The following is a 17,812-nucleotide window of genomic DNA, read 5'->3' as shown; positions in this document are numbered from 1 at the left end:
TTAAACACGAAACATTTGAACGTAAGGTACGTGCTCCTTTTAATGCCCATTTTTTGCAATAATTAAATAAATAAAAAATGAGAAAAAAATATTAAAGTGAGAAACAATTTAAGAATATAAACATGATTACCTACTATACTCTGCATTTATTTTTGAATATTAATCAACAAATAAATCATCAGATTAAATCAAGCTTCTTTACGGAAACAATCATTTTCGAACACCTTTAATGTGGGCCTTCTAAGGAACATAGGCACTTATCATGGCCCGATATTAATCAAGTAATTTATAAATGCTATCGAAACAAAAACCATGTTTTACCTAAAACTTAAACTTGTAATATTTGTGCAATAAAGAGTTAAATAAATAAATAAACAAAAATATGAAATTCTTTGTTAATTAGTCAATTACTATCGTTTTTTGGACGTAATAGTACAGTGGTCTATCTTAGGCTTAGCAAAACTAAATCTAACTTCATTACAAAAGTCTGTAATGATATTAAAATAATAAAAATGTTCTGTTCGAGTGGGTGCCGGGCGACGGGCGCCGGCGGAGAGGCAGGCCGGGAAGGAGGTGGCGGGACGACCTCGTCAAATATTTGCCGGACTGGGAGGTAGCCGCATTGGATCGGGATGAGAGGAAAATTAAAGGGGAGGTCTTTGCCCATAAATAGACTATTAAAAAAAAATGTTTATTGTTATGTATTCTAACATTTTTTTAAAGTAAAATCAGTTTTTTTACTAATTCACAAAAATAAAAACAATGCTTAAATATTGGCTTTATTAGGTTTATAAAAAAATAAGTTTGAATTTAAAAAAAAAAAAAAAAAAAACACGCACTCACGCCTTGTACTAATGTACTCCCTTGCGGGGTAGGCAGAGGTGCATTGCTGCACCCACTTTTCGCCAGAGTGTTATGTTAGTCCCAATGTAATAGGGGGCGGGCCTATTGCCATTTTACGGGCACATCCAAGACCCGAGAACAAATATCTGTGTTTAAACAAATATCTGCCCCAGCCGGGAATCGAACCCGGGACCATCGGCTCAGTAGTCAGGGTCACTAACCACTACGCCATTCGGTCGTTTGAATTTTTATTAATTTTATAATTACTTAAATTGGAAAGAAGATACTTAAGAGACTGTAACTACGCTTAAAGTTTAGTTTCTGTGTTTGAATATAACATAATAATAAAAATATAGCCGAAATCACTCATTGTCTCTTTCATGTTCCAAAGAAACTATGATATTGTATAGTGCTGTAAGGCCCGGGCCATCTTGGCAACGCGTGTGGTGGGCCTTCATAGGAACAAGGCGACAAGAACTAATTAAATAAAATAAAAATCAACAAAGAATACAAACAACGCTTAGCTTCTTTAGAATGCCATTGAACCTACAAAAGTCTGAATAAAAAAACGAAAATAGATTTTTATTTTAAAGAAATACTAATAAGTTTGTAAAAATGAGGATGTAAATCGTAGGCTATTTTTTCTATGACACTAACCAAACATTAGAGCGAAATTACAACTTATCCGGGCGTCTAAAAGATTGAAATTTTGAAATTGGCCATCTTAGGAATAGTGCCATCTTTGGCGCACGTACCTTATTTAAATCTATGGCTCTCTTGCTCTGACACTATATTGTCAAAATACGCTTTTTGATTGTTTAAAGAGCTTATTTATGTTTAGGTCTTATGAAACTATAGTTTCATTTTCCAAAGTAAATAAATATGATAAAGTAAGACTAGTAATTAAGAGGGTAACTTGTAATAAAAAAAGTTATAGACGAATGGATTTTGACTTTGTTAACCTACCATTATTTTCAAATAGTTTTTTTCTAAAAAGTACCTACTGATATTCGCAAAACATTCACACAAAATTTTGCGAATGCGAATGCGAATGCGAATATTCGCGAATACGAATGCGAATGCGAATATTCGTTACATCACTAATGTGTATCGATTCTAAAAGAGCATACTTTGAAGGTAATAATATCAATTTGGATGAATAAAAAACATTTTGTGATCCAGTCTCGATACTTTTTACACAGAGTAGTACATCATCTGAAAGGCCAGCGCAGACGAGGTTGTCTTTTGTCCGTCGATAATATGTAGATCTCATATAAAATTTATCGAATAATGCACACGAGAATTAAAATTACTCCGTAATTATTTTTCTTATAAGAAATCTATATCAAAGAATAAAAAACACCCGGAGGATATAGTACGGTTTACGGCCTTAGGGATTTTTCTACTTAATTCGCAGTTGGAGTACCCTACTGTGTAAAATGAGTTGGAAATGGAGAAACACAATAATTATGTAATGAGCTTTCAATCAAGGTACCTATATCGTATATTATTTATTTATAAATCGTTTAAAAGTGACGACGCCACATACCTACCAACATAATAATAACACATAATATGTATTTAATAATAATTTATCAGGATTCCCAAAAGCATTCCATAGCATAATTTCATCATACATAAACATTTTGAACTTCCGAGTAGTGGGAACAGCCCTAACGGTCCTATTTTCAATGTTGAGCAATTCTGAGAATCATATCCACATGCTTTTGTAAAATTCCAGCTCCATGAACTTTGACATTAAGTTTCCCTTCTAGATTGTCAGTTGTTTCTTATGACATTCTCCAACCACACTGTATATGGTGTGTTTTTTACATTACAATTCCGCTTTTGCCATCTTGCAAAGACCTGGAGTAGGTACTCTAGTTTTACATAAACTGTCTGTTCTTAAATAATTACTGGGCATTTTCATAAATACATAATAATAGTCGTAGACCCACACATGTTGAGGGGTTCCCACAATTATTTGTTTCGAATTTTATTGACATTTACTTCATCATTCAACCCTTTGATTATAATCAAATCATTCAACCATTACAAAGCTACATACTCCTGAGTGTGAGCTAAATTTTTAACCGAATTAATTTTTTTTTTCTTAATGCTTATCCGCCATCAGCGTGATGACTTTATGTCGATGGGGAAGAGTTGTCCACTGACAACACCTTCGAATTCTAAAAATGGAGGAGGTTATCAATTTCTCTGTTTTTATTTTCTATTTTTTTATCCCGGCATTCCCTATGAAAACTTTTTGAAAGCCTCACGAAGCGAGGAAAAGCTAGTGTGAAATAAAACTGTGTTACACATTTTCAACTCATAAACACGTTGCAAGGGCACTTCGCTGTTTTGTTCCAGGAGCTTGACTGCGCTCTCTTGGCTTTGTAACAAGAACTGTAATTATTTTATGCTTGGGTTTCTGTTTCTTTGTATGCACTTATACGATCAAGATGGTGTCACATGCAAAAACCATGGCAGAAACAAAGCAACCAATCACATAGTGTCAAACCGGTTGAAGTCATTAGCCACTGTACCAATGAATAAAGTCACAAATCTTCTAACTGGTACAAGTGGGATGTTATTGGTAGAGACGTTTCTTTTTCACAGACACTCCATCCAACTCCTCTCTTGGTATTAAAATATCGTCGCCGGCATACCTGCAATTGGTCGCCCTGTCAGCTGCGGACATACCTGCGAGTGGTCGCCCTGTCAGCTGCAGACATACCTGCGAGTGGTCACCCTCTTAGCTGCTGACATTTGGCTGACATACAAACGAGTGGTCGCCCTGTCAGCTGCTGACATACCTGCGAGTGGTCGTACTGCGCGCGGTCGGACAGCGCGACCAGCTGGCCGTCGTTGACGCGCACGGCGCGCTGCATCTTCGGACTCAGCATCGTCTGCGCCTGCGCAACACATACAATATATAAGTAAGAATGACAAGGTGAGTTTCTTTTTCAACTCACTGACTTAGGGGTATTGGTCTATGAGACAAGAAAGTAGAATATTATTATTTCTACAACCTCTATAATATGGGGTAGCAGTTTGTTTTACCTAAATTACACGGCCTTTGCACTAAAACAGGTTCATTGAGCTGAAGACTGTAGAATATCATATGAATGTGTCAATTACTGTGGCTCGTTGATCCGTTGTAATTATTTTCGAATGAATAACGACTTCATTTCAGTGTGAATACTGCGCCGTAGCAGCGTAGCGGCTCGTAGCGCTACGAAACCGCTACGAAACGCTACGCAGTTCAAGTCGTAGCAAAGTGGAACTTTTTTTAATAATATCTATAAGATAAATACCGCGTTGTGGTCAAGTCTACAACGCAGAGGCATACCAGCCTGCATCATCCAAGTGATACGCTCGCTATACGAGGGCAGTACATGTAGGGTCGTACACGAAAAAGAGCTTGGGGCCCCAATACGCATTTCAGCTGGCGTCAAGCAGGGATGTCTCCTGTCACCGCTCCTATTTGTTATTCTCCTTGACGATGTGATGAGGAACGTGGTTGCTATCCCGAGAGGTATAAGCTGGGCTTCAGGTGTCCTAGAGGACCTAGACTACGCGGACGACATCGTGCTGATTTCGCCAACTCTCGACCTATTACAAGAGAAAATCGCACACCTGCAGGAGGAAGCCAGAGTAATGGGTCTGCGAATAAACCGACGCAAAACAGTCGATATGCGTATCAAGGCTAAAACCTCGGACGCCTTAACACTCGATGACCAACGCTTGGACTCGGTCGATGCATTTACTTACCTCGGAAGCACGGTCACCCGTCAGGGAGGAGCAGATGAGGATATAGAGAGCAGGATCAAGAAGGCGAAGGCTGCGTTTGCCCAGCTCAAACCTGTTTGGGACTCGAATGTGCTTACAAGGCGGATAAAAATCTCCCTCTTCGACTCCATCGTGAAGTCCGTATTGCTCTTTGGTTGCGAAACGTGGAGAGTGACGAAAGGGCTGACGAACAAACTGCAAGTGTTCGTCAATAAGTCCCTCAGGTCGATCCTACGCGTTTTCTGGCCGAAGACAATACGTAACGAAGATCTGTGGAAGCTGTGCCGACAATCTCCCATCGGCAAGGAAATTGCGAAGCGAAAGTGGAGATGGATTGGGCACACTGTACGGAGAGGAGCTACGAATGCCGCAACTATAGCCTTTGACTGGAGGCCACCAAATGGCAAGCGCTCCCGGGGACGCCCTGTCCAAACATGGCGCCGAAGCGTCGAAAACGAGCTGCGAGCCGCTGGACTAAGCTGGAGTGAGGCCAAAAGTACAGCCGAAGATAGGCGGAAGTGGCGGACGTTAGTGGAGACCCTCTGCACCTCTGGGGTGCCATAGGACTGCAACAATAAGATAAATAGAAAAATGTACAAATAAAGACTATGTTCATTATAATACAGACTCACTCACTATTGATCCCATAAAATCTAATCCTTCTAATAGATTTTAAAGGAACAATTTCATTGCAATAAAACATTAAACCCTCTTAAAACAAGGAAGTTAAAGTAAATTGTGTTTGTTAGTTTCTATAAATACTATTTACCCAGGGGCGTATTTAGAGATTGCGCGCCCTGGGCTCCTGTAGTTTTCCGCCCCATCAAGGAATGAAAGAAAACATAAAATAATAATTTAAAAAAATAAAAAACCGACTTCAAAAATTACTAAAAAGTAAGAAATAATAATAATAGCAGGAAAAAGATTTTTCTGGATAGACGAGTACATTTTAGAACGTTTAGAAATAAACTTTGGCGACTGAGTGAGGCAATTTACGAATTGATATTTACGAATAAAAATGAAATTAATAAGAGTAAATAAAATAAAATAATAATAATATTAATAAATTAAAATTATTTAATCTAACTAAATTTATTTATGCAAATGCTAAGTCCTCCTCCTTCCTTCTCCTAATAGTAAATTGCTGTGCCCTCCCGGGTCCATAATGATCGCTGGTTTATTATTTTAACACCTTATGTAAGTAACACTAATTGTGGAATGCAATAAAGATTTGAATTTGCAATTTATTTTCTTTAGATTTCTCTAAAAAATACAGAGGCGGAAAAAAAACTATTCCACCGGTTCAAAAAAGAACAAAGGCCGGCTTTCATACTTACAAAATCCAGCACTGCTCGTCACCAAAATACCTCGGAGTGACCCTGGATAGATCCCTCACGTACAAAACCCACTGCCAAAACATCAAGAAGAAAGTCAGCTCCCGAAACAAACTTCTGCGACGGCTTTCTTCTACCAGCTGGGGCGCCTCTTCTTCTTCAATCTTTAGATCTCCTTCAAGAAAATACCAGGGCGAAAAAAAATTAGACTATTCCACCGGTTCAGAAAATAAAACGACGGCTTTCATACTTTAAATAATATTTTTTAAAACATGAAATCAACATTTGGAAAGATGGCTCAGGGCCGTTCTAGGATTACGTCCTAAAATATTGTTCAGTACTTTTTTAATCCTCCAACCTAAAGTACAAGGGCGGCCTACCGGCCGCCCCTGGGCCGGCCTTTGCCGCCTGCCGCCCCGGGCTGTAGCCCTTTTAGCCCTAGGGTAAATACGCCCCTGTATTTACCGCCTTCAAATGCCGAGTTCAATCCTTTAAGCGCAGCTCTGGAATGAAGAAATATGGCGTTTGCTTGCTCAAGTGAATATAATTGGATCAACTGTTATACGCTTTGAGTTGCTTTTTAATATAACAGTCAGTAACTATTTGCTTCTAGTTCGCCTTGAAAACATAATACCCTTGATATAAAGTTAAAGATAAAGTTTTGAAGTAATTCGTTTTTTTTTTTACCTAAGTAGGTACTTAGTATAAATAAGCTATGGTGTTTCTGAGTGTTATTTTCTAACAAAATTCTGTATACTGTTCATCATAATATTTATCTTATTATATTAGAATCTTTTAAAAATGATAAAATAATCGAAACTAAATTACTGATTAAAGGAGAATGGCCAAATCTCTACTCGCCATGACCCGCCAGAGCAGCCATTGATGAAACATATACTGATGTGTAGCCCATGACTACAGTATATCCTGGTGTACATTTTATTATTATGAGGTATGGGAGAACAAAGATAGGTACTAAAAGATCAAATCTTGGTACTGTAAGCACGGATGTTTCCCTCAAGCTAAGTATATATTTTTAAGTGGTTTAGATTTTTAAAAATAAAAATAGGTTTGGTTAGTGGCTGCAAAGCGGGTTCTAACCCGCTTTGGCCATTCTCTTTTATTAGTATGTATTAGTTGATTCTTGGTATACCTTTTATCGTGATATACTTAGGCGACTTTGCTACTTTTTATCTCTGAATTCCCTCAAGAAATCTTCTTAAACCGAAGCAAAGCTCACGGAAAATGCTATATCTATATTTAACCTCCACCCTTCAGGAATCTTGAAATGAAATTGTTGAAGTAAAGTAAATTTCCACTCGTGCGTGCTATGTGTAATTTACATCACACTGATCTTGTGACATGCACACCTAGCTCTATACTGCCATCACATTTAATCATTTATATTATTATTTGTAGCGTCCATGGTCGAGGAAGCGTCCATATTATTATTTGAAAATATTACTTGATACCTATTTAACACGAAATATGATATTCGTAGATTTCACATTTAACATTCCGAAAATTAGCTAACATCAATAATGTTACATCAGTCTAAAAAAATGTTTCATCATGAATTGAAAATTCGCAAACGATACTTTTGGAATAGTACAAAATATGAAATATTGTATTATATTTTAAATCAAATATGCGTATATTATACCCGTGGGCGCTGTGAGGGAATAAACTGAATTAGAATTACATACCTCCCTTTATAATATGAATCATGAAGCGAATAAGGGAAAAGATTTATTGTCATGGACGATGAAATTATGTTCGGGTTGAGCAGCTTTGAATTAAATATTATGTTTGTGGAATGAAATATTTGATGCAAGAATTAGGTAAGTACCTGAAGTGAAACGTAAACCTATAGAAACTACACTCACAGGCAATGAAAAAGTTCCACTTACAACAAGTCCAAAATGGCCCCAATTATTAAACGAAATAATATAATAATATAATTATGTAGGCATATTATACATAGGTACATAATTATGCCCGAACATACGATTACAAACAACATGATTATGAGTATATTAGTATAAACGGCTACCCCAATTAAGACGAATGCTTGTTAATTAGGTAAATTAATCATAGAATTCCCATGGCAAAAAACCTTACAAGAACGAAGAAGAAACAATTCGACTCAGTAGGTAAGCAAGTAGTTGTTTATTTATAAAGTAAGGAAAATAGAACAGTCAACAAATACAAATAGACTCCAGCGTAAGGCAGAAAAACAAACGCTAATGAAAATTGAGAACTATTTAATCTCGCCCACGGTAAACTTAGCCGGGTAGTGCAGCTCTTTTGTTGCACGGGCTACTTTAGCTTTACAATAAACGAACGAGAGCTTTTACGGTATAGGTACAGTAATGTGCAGCTAAACCTGGCCCCCCTCAGAAGCATTGTTAGTATGAGGGGTCAGGTTTCTTTGCACCTGAGTCCTGACCGTACCTACGTTTAATACAACGTACAAGTACAAGTTGTGCTTAAAGCAGTACTCCGAATCTTGGGGAAAAAGGAGTTGTCAGTAGTAAGGCCTGGGTCTCCTATTTACGCTGCAGGTCGCTTCTACGGAGTAAATAGGAGACCCGGGCCTAAGGCCCGGCTCCTATTTTCGCCGTAGGCCGCGTCCAGCGTCACGCCGCAGGCCGCGTCACGATGCTCACTATAGAAATGTGCTGATGCGGTCTCCCTCACACGCCGACGTTGACGCGTAGACGTAGTGAGTATCGTGACGCGGCCTACGGCGGTGACACTAGACGCGACCTGCGGAGTAAATAGGAGACCCGGGTCTAAGAAAATGAGTTTAGGAGCCCTGCAGAGCTCGCCAAGATTTTTACGTACCGATTGCGTAACAACTCTTGTTCGTTAGTTTTTCAATTTCTATAGTGAACCCCCGAATGCGTAGTAACTCTCGTTTGTTCGTTTCTCGTAAAAGCAGATTTACACATTGATCAGTGCGAGTGTTAAGTAGACGTACATTGCTGAGTATGTATGGCAGATTCAAAAGTTTCTACACAACAAGCCCAGCAATGTCCCTACGTCTACTAAAAACTCGCAAAAAACAGTGTGTGAATTGGCCTTAAGCTAAAGAGACCCCCTGTACCCTGCGTCCCCCAGCGTCTAGCTTGTTTGAGCACTAGACTTAGTCTTCATTTTCCACTTAACTAATAGCTGGACATAGCAAAGAGAAACGCTGTAAATAAATTACACAGCGGCCAACTGGATCGATGGAGTGAACCTTGTTATGGATATTATTAAAAGTATCTACTATATCTACTTACCTACTACAAATCTATACAGTTTCAAAACAATGTATTGTGTAGGTACCTATTCTATTACGACGAAAAACGATATATACGAAACATTCTAGACATATCATTAGGTAGGTACATAATGATAAGCCTAGAATTTTCCGGTATTAATAGTTGAATTTTGTAACCATATTCATAACGGTACAAATGATTAAATTTCATGTAACTTTAAAGTTCTGCCTCATTGAATATGAATGAATATTTTCATATTTTCTTGTGGGCAGTACCTACTTTGGTACTTCTTATTCTGTAATTTCAACGTAAGTACCTTTTGAAATCGAATGAAACCTATGCTCAAAATGAATAATAATTAAATAGTAATTCATTAAACTCACCTTTACTTGTTAAAAGACATCCACATTATTTTCCAGTGATACTTCCACACAATATATCCCATCATTATATTTCACTACCACTGCTTACACAAGACAAAGGATATGAAATTTAGCTGAAAACATTTATGTAGAACAGACAACACAGTAGAATTATTAACAACGGTTAATGCTAAGATGAGCCTTCAAAGTCGAGCGTAAAGTTTATTATTTACACAAGCGCCTGTTGCTTTGAGAGTAGCAGATTCAACTACGCGTGTAACTTGCCGAGTTGCTATATTAGTCACTCAGGCGCTACTTTTTATCGCGTGGGTTTAATTTGGGGGTTTGTTTTTGTGATGTTTTAGTGAGAATGTTGGTTTTTATTATTTTGGTTTGCGCTTGTGAGGAGGCGTGTGGTCGGTGCCGCGATCGGCGGTGGACTGCCCGGCGCTGGCACCTGTGGCTGGATCGACCGCGACGCGCGTGCGTGCATTCGTGACGTCCGTCGGCTTATTATTTCAGAACTCAGCGCGTTTGAGAACTTAGAAGTCAGGACTTTTGGTGGTGGGTGAGCAGCCGCAAGCCTGAAGCGTGGGGGACACTCGCTGCGTGGATTGTTAATTTAAACGATGTACTTACCTATAGTACCTAACTATTAATATCCAGAATATATATCTCTATAAGTAACTACTTACTTACCTATTCAGTTATTGTACTTAGAAAGTACCTATCTATTTTTTTTACTCTTATGAACATACCTAAAAATACTTAGGTACCTGCGTAGAATCGTAGCAATAAATAATTATGTTAAGTACCTATAGTTAAAATGTCGCCTCCTCAGATAATATTATGTAATGTACCTAGTTAGGTACCACGAAAATAATATTAAGTACTCCATCCAAAGGTTGTCTGGTAGAGATCGAAATTTGAACATAGTTTTTCGGTGTACAAATAGTTATAATGTGTATTAGGTATATCTATCTACTTATAACTTGCCCCGGCCGGGCATCGAATTCGGGACTTTCGGTATAGCAGTCAGGGTCACTAACGACTATTAAGTACTATTCGGTCGTCAAACCAACAGTTAGGTATGTTTAAACTTACCCGGAATGTCTGCACCGCTTAGTTGACGTTTTTTTTCTATATTTGTCGCAGAACTTCATTGTTGGGCACAAAATATTAATAGCCAATAGCCACGTGCATGTTAACACCGCTTATAATATTATTTACTAGATTTGGTTGCTATTTTCTGCTATTTCTTTTTCCGATACCGCCAAAAAACGATCGTCTTTTGTTTCTTCGATCGACGCGCGACGTGGCAAAGGTTTGTGATTTAAACAGCCTATTCCTCAATGTGAGAATGTGAAGTATTTATCGTAAGCAGGTAAATATATGTATAATTATGTATAGGATGTCCGCATACAAAAACTAAATAGATAACAATATCTGCCAGCTGAACTACTGCACGGTGGGTCTGATCTGCCGAAAAACGGTGACGGATATCGTTTTCTGAAAGAAAACTAAGCACTCGAGTGGAAACCACGAACAGGAAGCTAGCTAGACCGACGACTTTAGACAGGCACTTAGCTGGAAGTGGCTGAATGAGGTAGGCCGAGGACAATGTTGTGGACGTTGTGGTGCTCTTGGGAGTGGCTAAGGAGGCTGATGTTTTTTTTTATAAAATCCGTTAAGTATAAGAAGCAAAAGTACAAGTAGGTACGTAGGTACAGTTTAGTAAGGCTCGTTAGGAGGTACAGGGTGTTGCCAAAAAGGCTGGAGGAGGACGACGTCATTCTTGTCGAAAGTGAAATTTGTTCAGAATGACGACCCCTGCCTGAGTCACGCCCTTTTGAATTAATGAAGTTATTTACCACCTTTATAACACCTTGTTATTATTATTAAGCTATCTCCATCACAATGAATAAATGAAAAATAATAATACTATAGGTAGCATTGTTGGACTCTACAATAATGTGTACTCAGAATAATAACTTTTGTACGAGCAGTGCTACAACAACAGTTGAATGGAACGGACCCCTGGGTTGTCAATTGTCAAATAGCGCTAGTTTAGGATATGCCAGTGTCATTGTCAAAAATTAAAAATATTGAAATTCATTCGGTCATTTTTTCTGTGTTGTTTTCCAATAATTATTATTTTTCAAAATATAAACAACAGTGATTCTCCAACTAATATTCTCACACCTCAACGTTGGCTTGCGCGGTGATTTCTTGCAATCTAATTTGCAGTTCTCCGCTCTCGCTACGTCCAGTGTTTCAATGTTTAGTTGAGACGCTCGGCAGAGACATGGCTTCTGGGTCTAAGAATGACATTGTGCATCGTATCCTGAACGTGAGGCTGGAGGAGGGGGGCGGGGACGAGCAGCCGCCGCAGAACATGCTGCCGTCGAATCAGCAGGCGCGGCAGGGGCACGCGGAGGACGAGGGCGGGCAGGCCAACGAGCCCATCGCCTCGTCCTCTGCCATAGAAAACCTCCAGCCTACGAACAGCTCTGGCGGCCGCCTGCACAACTGGCAGGCCACCAAGACTACGGTGAAGGAGCGCCTGTCCTTCCTCTTCAATAATGAGATACTCTGTGATGTCCATTTCATAGTGGGCAAGGAGGCCAACCAACAGGTGATCCCGGCGCACAAGTTCGTGCTCTCCGTCGGTAGTGCCGTGTTCGATGCTATGTTCAATGGAGTCCTCGCCACGAAGGCAGATGAAGTAGAACTGCCAGATGTAGAGCCAGCCGCATTCCTACACCTACTAAAGTTCCTATACTCGGACGAAGTACGAATTGGGCCCGAATCTGTGATGACCACTCTGTATACCGCTAAGAAGTATGCTGTAGCTGCCTTAGAGGAGCACTGCGTGGACTTTCTGAAAAGCAACTTGGGGACAGACAATGCGTTTCTGTTGCTGACACAGGCACGGCTGTTTGACGAGCCACAGCTGGCTGCGTTGTGTCTGGAGATGATTGACAAGAACACTGCTGATGCTTTAAATGCGGAGGGGTTTACTGATATTGATCAGGATACACTGAATGCTGTGCTTGAAAGGTAAATAACATTTATTTTTAGAACACAAATAAAGGAATTTGTAAAGTTATACATAATGTCCTGTAACCTAGTTCAGCTCTTGATTGTCACCACAAAGAGAAGAGGCCTCTAGATTTGCTGCCCTGGAAAGATATACCATCTTGATTAAAAATGGTAAAGTGATTGGGACAGATTTAAATGATGAGTGAATAAAGTTTTGTACAATGTGGTCCATTTGTACTAATTCAAAGCTAGGCAAATAACTTTTCTTTTCTTTTTTTCTGCAGGGACACCTTAAGGATTAGAGAAGCCAAAATATTTTCAGCAGTCTTACGCTGGTCAGAGGCTGAGTGCATCCGACGACAGATCCCAGTGACCCCAACAAACCAACGCTCTGTGCTCGGCCGAGCGTTCAACGCAATCAGATTCCCTTTGATGTCAGTTGAGGAGTTTGCCATGGGCCCAGCTCAGAGTGGCCTGCTGGACGATAGAGAAATAGTGCAATTATTCCTATACTTCACAGTGAACCCAAAGCCTAATGTAGGATTCCTGGATACGCCTCGGTGCTGCATGACGGGCAAGGAGTTAACAGTAAACAGATTCCCACAGACTGAGTCTCGGTGGGGCTACAGTGGAACCACAGACCGGATCAGGTTCACGGTGGATCAGAGAATCTTTGTTGTTGGTTTCGGACTGTATGGATCTTATTTTGGGCCAACTGAATATGAAGTGCACTTGCAGGTAAGAATTTTTAATTTGTTATGTCAAACATTACACTTGACCCTTTTTGAAAATAAATACCCTACCACCCAAACGTTGTCTTAAAAAAAATATCTTTTAGTGATAAGACCGGAATTTTTGTCCCTGTGTGTTTGTATATATGAGTTTTCTTACTTCTTTTCTTGTATGTACAAATAAAGAATTTTCTATCTATCTAACTATGTATTATAGCTTTGACTATGTCCACATTTGTCTCCAGATAATCCACCTGGGCACCAAGAAGGTGTGCGGCTCGAACACGACCACGTTCTGCTGCGACGGCACCGACGACACCTTCCGCGCCATGTTCAAGGAGCCCGTCGAGATCCTGCCCAACACCTCCTACATCGCTAGTGCTAAACTCAAGGTAACCTGAAGGCCTAGTTTTTGCATGGCACACCATCTGGTTCGCAGGTATATTGTTAATCTAAGGGCACCATCACATCAACAAGCAGGGGGTGCAATACTCTCGCACTAGCTCTCGAAGTCGCGTGATGTGAGTGAGCGAACGCAAAACTTTTGTCACGTCTTGGCGTGCGCATCTTGCACCCTATCCCTTTAGCTACCACAGAGAGTTTGCCTCATCATCATCAGCCGATAATTATCCACTGCTGGACATAGGCCTCTCTCAAAGAGCGCCACAACACGGTCCTTGGCCTTCCTCATCCAGCCACTACCGGCTACCCGCCTAAGGTCGTCGGTCCAGCGGGCAGGAGGGCGTCCCACGCTGTGATTGCCTGTTCGTGGTCTCCGCTCGAGAACTTGTCTAACCCGACGATTATCGGTTCTTCGGCAGATATTACCAGCCCACTCTCACTTCAGCTTGCATATTTTGACAGCTAAGTCAGTAACTGGGGTCGGTCTGGGGCATAGACCTACGTCTGGGGTCATTCTAAATAATCTTTGTTTTACGACGGACTTACGGAAAAAAATACTTCTCCATAGAAACTTTGCTGCTTACGTGACTTTTTCCTATGTATATGATATGCTTTTAGAGGAAAACATCCTGATGAAACCTACATAGTTTTCATGTTTATTTCGGTTGAAAAGTTCGAATGAGCCAGTTCTGATAAGGCTGCTACTAAATAACACTATGCATATTAAACATACACAAAATAGATGAGAATATTTGTGTCATACGTAACATATCCTCGTGTCTATATGTGGGTGAAGTTAAAAATATCTGATAAAAGGTCAGGCGGAAGTTGCCGTTTTAGCCCTGAATTTAATTAATGGCCTATAAGATATGTCGATCCATTTTTAGCTATACGAGTTTGAATTTTGGCAAGGAAACTATCTTACAATAGAGATCAAAATTTTACAATAAAAAAAAACGAAATACTAAGCCGAAGGGGGGTGACTCAAGGTGTCATTCTGCACAACTTTTTGGAGTTTTAAAAAGTTTTAAAAAATATAATCGCTTTCCAGTTCTTTTTTTTCGTGAATTTAATTAACACTTCTAGAACATAAGTGGTTCAGTGTTTGTGACCCCCTGAATCAGTACCTTTCGGCTTAGTATACCCAGTCTCAAGTCGCTAGTTCAGTTTTTTTTTAAATCACGTCCGGCGTGAAGAATTAGCGTAGATAAACGTCTCTATATCGCGATTCGCCATAAATACTGCGCTTTGATTGGTGCAACGAACCGATTTAAATTAAACCACATCATTTTATTTATGATATCATCTTCAAACTTTCAAACTCACTATGAGGTCATCATCAGCAAAAAGCAGTAGCAAAATTAAATAAATCTTTCTACCTTTCCAGGGCACAGACTCATACTACGGCACCAAAGGCCTGCGCCGCGTGACCGTCGACTGCAACAACGGCGAAAAAGTGGTTTTCCAGTTCTCATACGCAGCCGGAAACAACAACGGAACCTCTGTGGAGGACGGACAGATACCCGCCATCATATTCTACATTTAAATGTGACGTTTAAATTTTTCAAGATGGCCGCCGCTGTCAAAAGTTTTGTTTTGGCGGCAGTTGTAGTTTGCCGCTTTGTGGTAGGTAAAGGTAAGGCAGTCCATCTATCAGTATTATACGTATCGGGCCTAAAGGATAGTCATAAATGTATGGAGGAACGGCGTCGGCAATGCCGATGAAGTGGACGCACTTGTGTGAATGTCTACAAAGAATACTGAATGCGATGCGTCCGTTGCTTACGATGCCGAAAGTTGGACGTTTACCTTAAATGTGAAATGGTAGTGAATTCTGCTTGCAGTAGAGCTTTTCACTATGCCTACTATTTCTCGTGACACATTTACGGATTTCTTGGGAAAAGGTGCCATTTATGTTGTGTAGGTACCACTAGGTACCTAAATAATATATGGCTCTAAATTTACCTATACCGGATATGAAAAACCTTCAAAAACATACTTTAATCTACATTTTGGCTATCCGAATTAGTTTACTTGAAATAAATAACACAAATTCACGAACAAAACATTTTAATTTGCACAAATGTTGGTACTGACATAATGATAGGCAGACCAGAGACAAGTCAATAATTTATAATTTAATGTTTTACAAAGTCACACAAACCTAAGAAGATTTGACAAAAAGTATTATGCGATTTATGCACGCATATTATAAATTAACAATGTTATAATGGCGGCCGTTACATCCGTCTCCGAATAGCGAGAGATGAGTCAGCCATTTTTATATTGTTTCTTTATTTGACCATGTTATAATTATAATTCACATGTGACCGCAGAGAAAAATACAGTTATATTCTCTCTCGTGAATTTACAGTGATTATGGTTACACCGATAGTTATAGATCGATTGATTGAATGAAAGGCCTAAAATGTTGTCAATATCAGCCAATCGAATTTAGTTTTCATGCTTTATATTACATATCATATGGCCCAGACAACCATACATTAACGATTAATAAGATAATGATGTTGATCAATGATATGATGATGATGATCGCTACCAATGTTAAGGTTGCAAAAGTGTAAGTGTATAATACTATGTGAAAGAAGTAAAATTAAAAGTCACCTACCCTAAATTCACAACCCAAAAAATATGCAAGAATCTCAAACTTATGACAAAATAATAATAATAATTTAAAATCATTCTTATAAATAGCAGCATTTCGTGTTTTTCTTGTGACGGGTCATTGGAAATCTTTTTTGGTTACCTAGGTAAAGTCTGTTTTTTAATCTCAGATACTAAACAGACTTTAGGTAGGCTAGGGTCACTTAAGTAGACCACTTTAATGCACTGATGTTTCAATTTTATTCTGTAAGTAAATACCTACCTAAGCTGTTTCTAAGTTCTCAGCTTGTTTATTTCTGCGAACAACTTTATTTTGGAACCGAAACATGCCTTATACTATACAGTACAACTACATAAGGCGTTATTAATATCACAGTTATAATAATACTTACATGATTTTTATGATTATGTGCATAAAGTTTCATTTGACTCGTCACAACCAAACTAGAAAGTAAATATAAAAATATGTATCTAAAAATATATAAAGTACTGTAGAAAGAGAATCTGTGATAGGAATTGAATGCGAGTTTCACTATTGAGAAAAGCGACTTAAAAATAATAAAATGTGCAATATAAGCTATCATTTATTTCCAAATGTAATGGACTTATTTTTAAAGTAATTATTTTGGGACCACGCTACTACAGGCCCATCTAAAGAGTGAGATGAGTATTTTTAATTTATAAAATCAATACACACGATTTGATTTTGCTTTAAGACATAGGATATTTGTTATTTATTAATTTATGTACGAATTCATTGTTTTATGTATTTATGTACCTAACTAATTAGATTTTATTCAACATTACATTCATCCATTTTTTTTCCATTTTTAGATAAATGTGCCAAAATGTCTTTGAAATCTTCTCTGATCTCTAAGAAAAAACCAATTGGCTTTTATTTTCTAGTCAACTTCTTCAAAATCTACGAATATTTAGTACCTACAGGGTGAGTCACATCAGTGAGCTACCCAAACGGAAGCCATATACTGGTATTCAAGCCTTCTTGCATTAATTTGTGTTTATATATTCTAGAAAAACATGGACTAACATTGAAAAATACACCTACATACGGGTTAAGCTGCGTACAGACCGTGCCAACGAACGGGTTTCGTTGAGCTTCGTTGCTGCAATCTGCCCTGTATTATGTATGATAAATATCCATCGTTGGGCGTCCGTTGGGCGTTCGTTAGCCCGGTCTGTATTCAAGCTTTATAGACACAAGTAAAAATGTATTGGCAATGAGTTTTCTCGCAAAAAAACTATGTTTGATATGAACAGTAGGAATTAAATTGAGCTGTGTATTTATGTATGTAACTTCTAAGTTTAAGATGTATTTTTAAAACATATTTTTTGTATAGCAAGCGATGTTGAGTTTAAATGTCGTCAATAAAATTATTAATTATAAAACTATT

General features: G+C 38.7%; 2 protein-coding genes across 2 annotated transcripts in view; one reads left to right on the top strand and one right to left on the bottom strand.

The window, feature by feature from the left end:
- Positions 1 to 10,044, bottom strand: part of LOC105381066 (ras-specific guanine nucleotide-releasing factor 1) — a 51,918-nt gene extending 41,874 nt beyond the window's left edge. Inside the window, exons 1-2 of the mRNA XM_048628574.1 lie at positions 9,622 to 10,044; positions 3,660 to 3,758 (exon numbers count right to left, since the gene is read on the bottom strand). Coding sequence (XP_048484531.1) covers positions 3,660 to 3,749 — 90 coding nt within the window. The 5' untranslated portion in view covers positions 3,750 to 3,758; positions 9,622 to 10,044. The remainder of the gene's footprint in view (positions 1 to 3,659; positions 3,759 to 9,621) is intronic.
- A 1,649-nt stretch (positions 10,045 to 11,693) lies between these two features.
- Positions 11,694 to 16,950, top strand: LOC119693228 (BTB/POZ domain-containing protein 2). The gene is made up of 4 exons (XM_038116069.2): positions 11,694 to 12,660; positions 12,927 to 13,380; positions 13,619 to 13,765; positions 15,163 to 16,950. The coding sequence occupies exons 1-4, from the start codon at positions 11,906 to 11,908 to the stop codon at positions 15,319 to 15,321; spliced, it is 1,515 nt and encodes a 504-aa protein (XP_037971997.1). The 5' UTR covers positions 11,694 to 11,905; the 3' UTR covers positions 15,322 to 16,950.
- Positions 16,951 to 17,812: the final 862 nt, after the last annotated feature.

This window comes from Plutella xylostella, chromosome 21 (genome assembly GCF_932276165.1).
Source record: "Plutella xylostella chromosome 21, ilPluXylo3.1, whole genome shotgun sequence".
NCBI lineage: Eukaryota > Metazoa > Arthropoda > Insecta > Lepidoptera > Plutellidae > Plutella > Plutella xylostella.
Note: the sequence above shows the minus strand (reverse complement) of the source record. Positions and strands in the feature narration are given on the sequence as shown.

What these genes read in the sequence shown, in the direction of transcription:
- LOC119693228 (XM_038116069.2), top strand. Translation starts at nt 11,906, where the DNA reads ATGGCTTCTGGGTCTAAGAATGACATTGTGCATCGTATCCTGAACGTG. An exon ending in CTGAATGCTGTGCTTGAAAG is followed by an intron (nt 12,661 to 12,926) that starts GTAAATAACATT and finishes TTTTTTCTGCAG; the next exon opens with GGACACCTTAAGGATTAGAG. An exon ending in TCGCTAGTGCTAAACTCAAG is followed by an intron (nt 13,766 to 15,162) that starts GTAACCTGAAGG and finishes CTACCTTTCCAG; the next exon opens with GGCACAGACTCATACTACGG.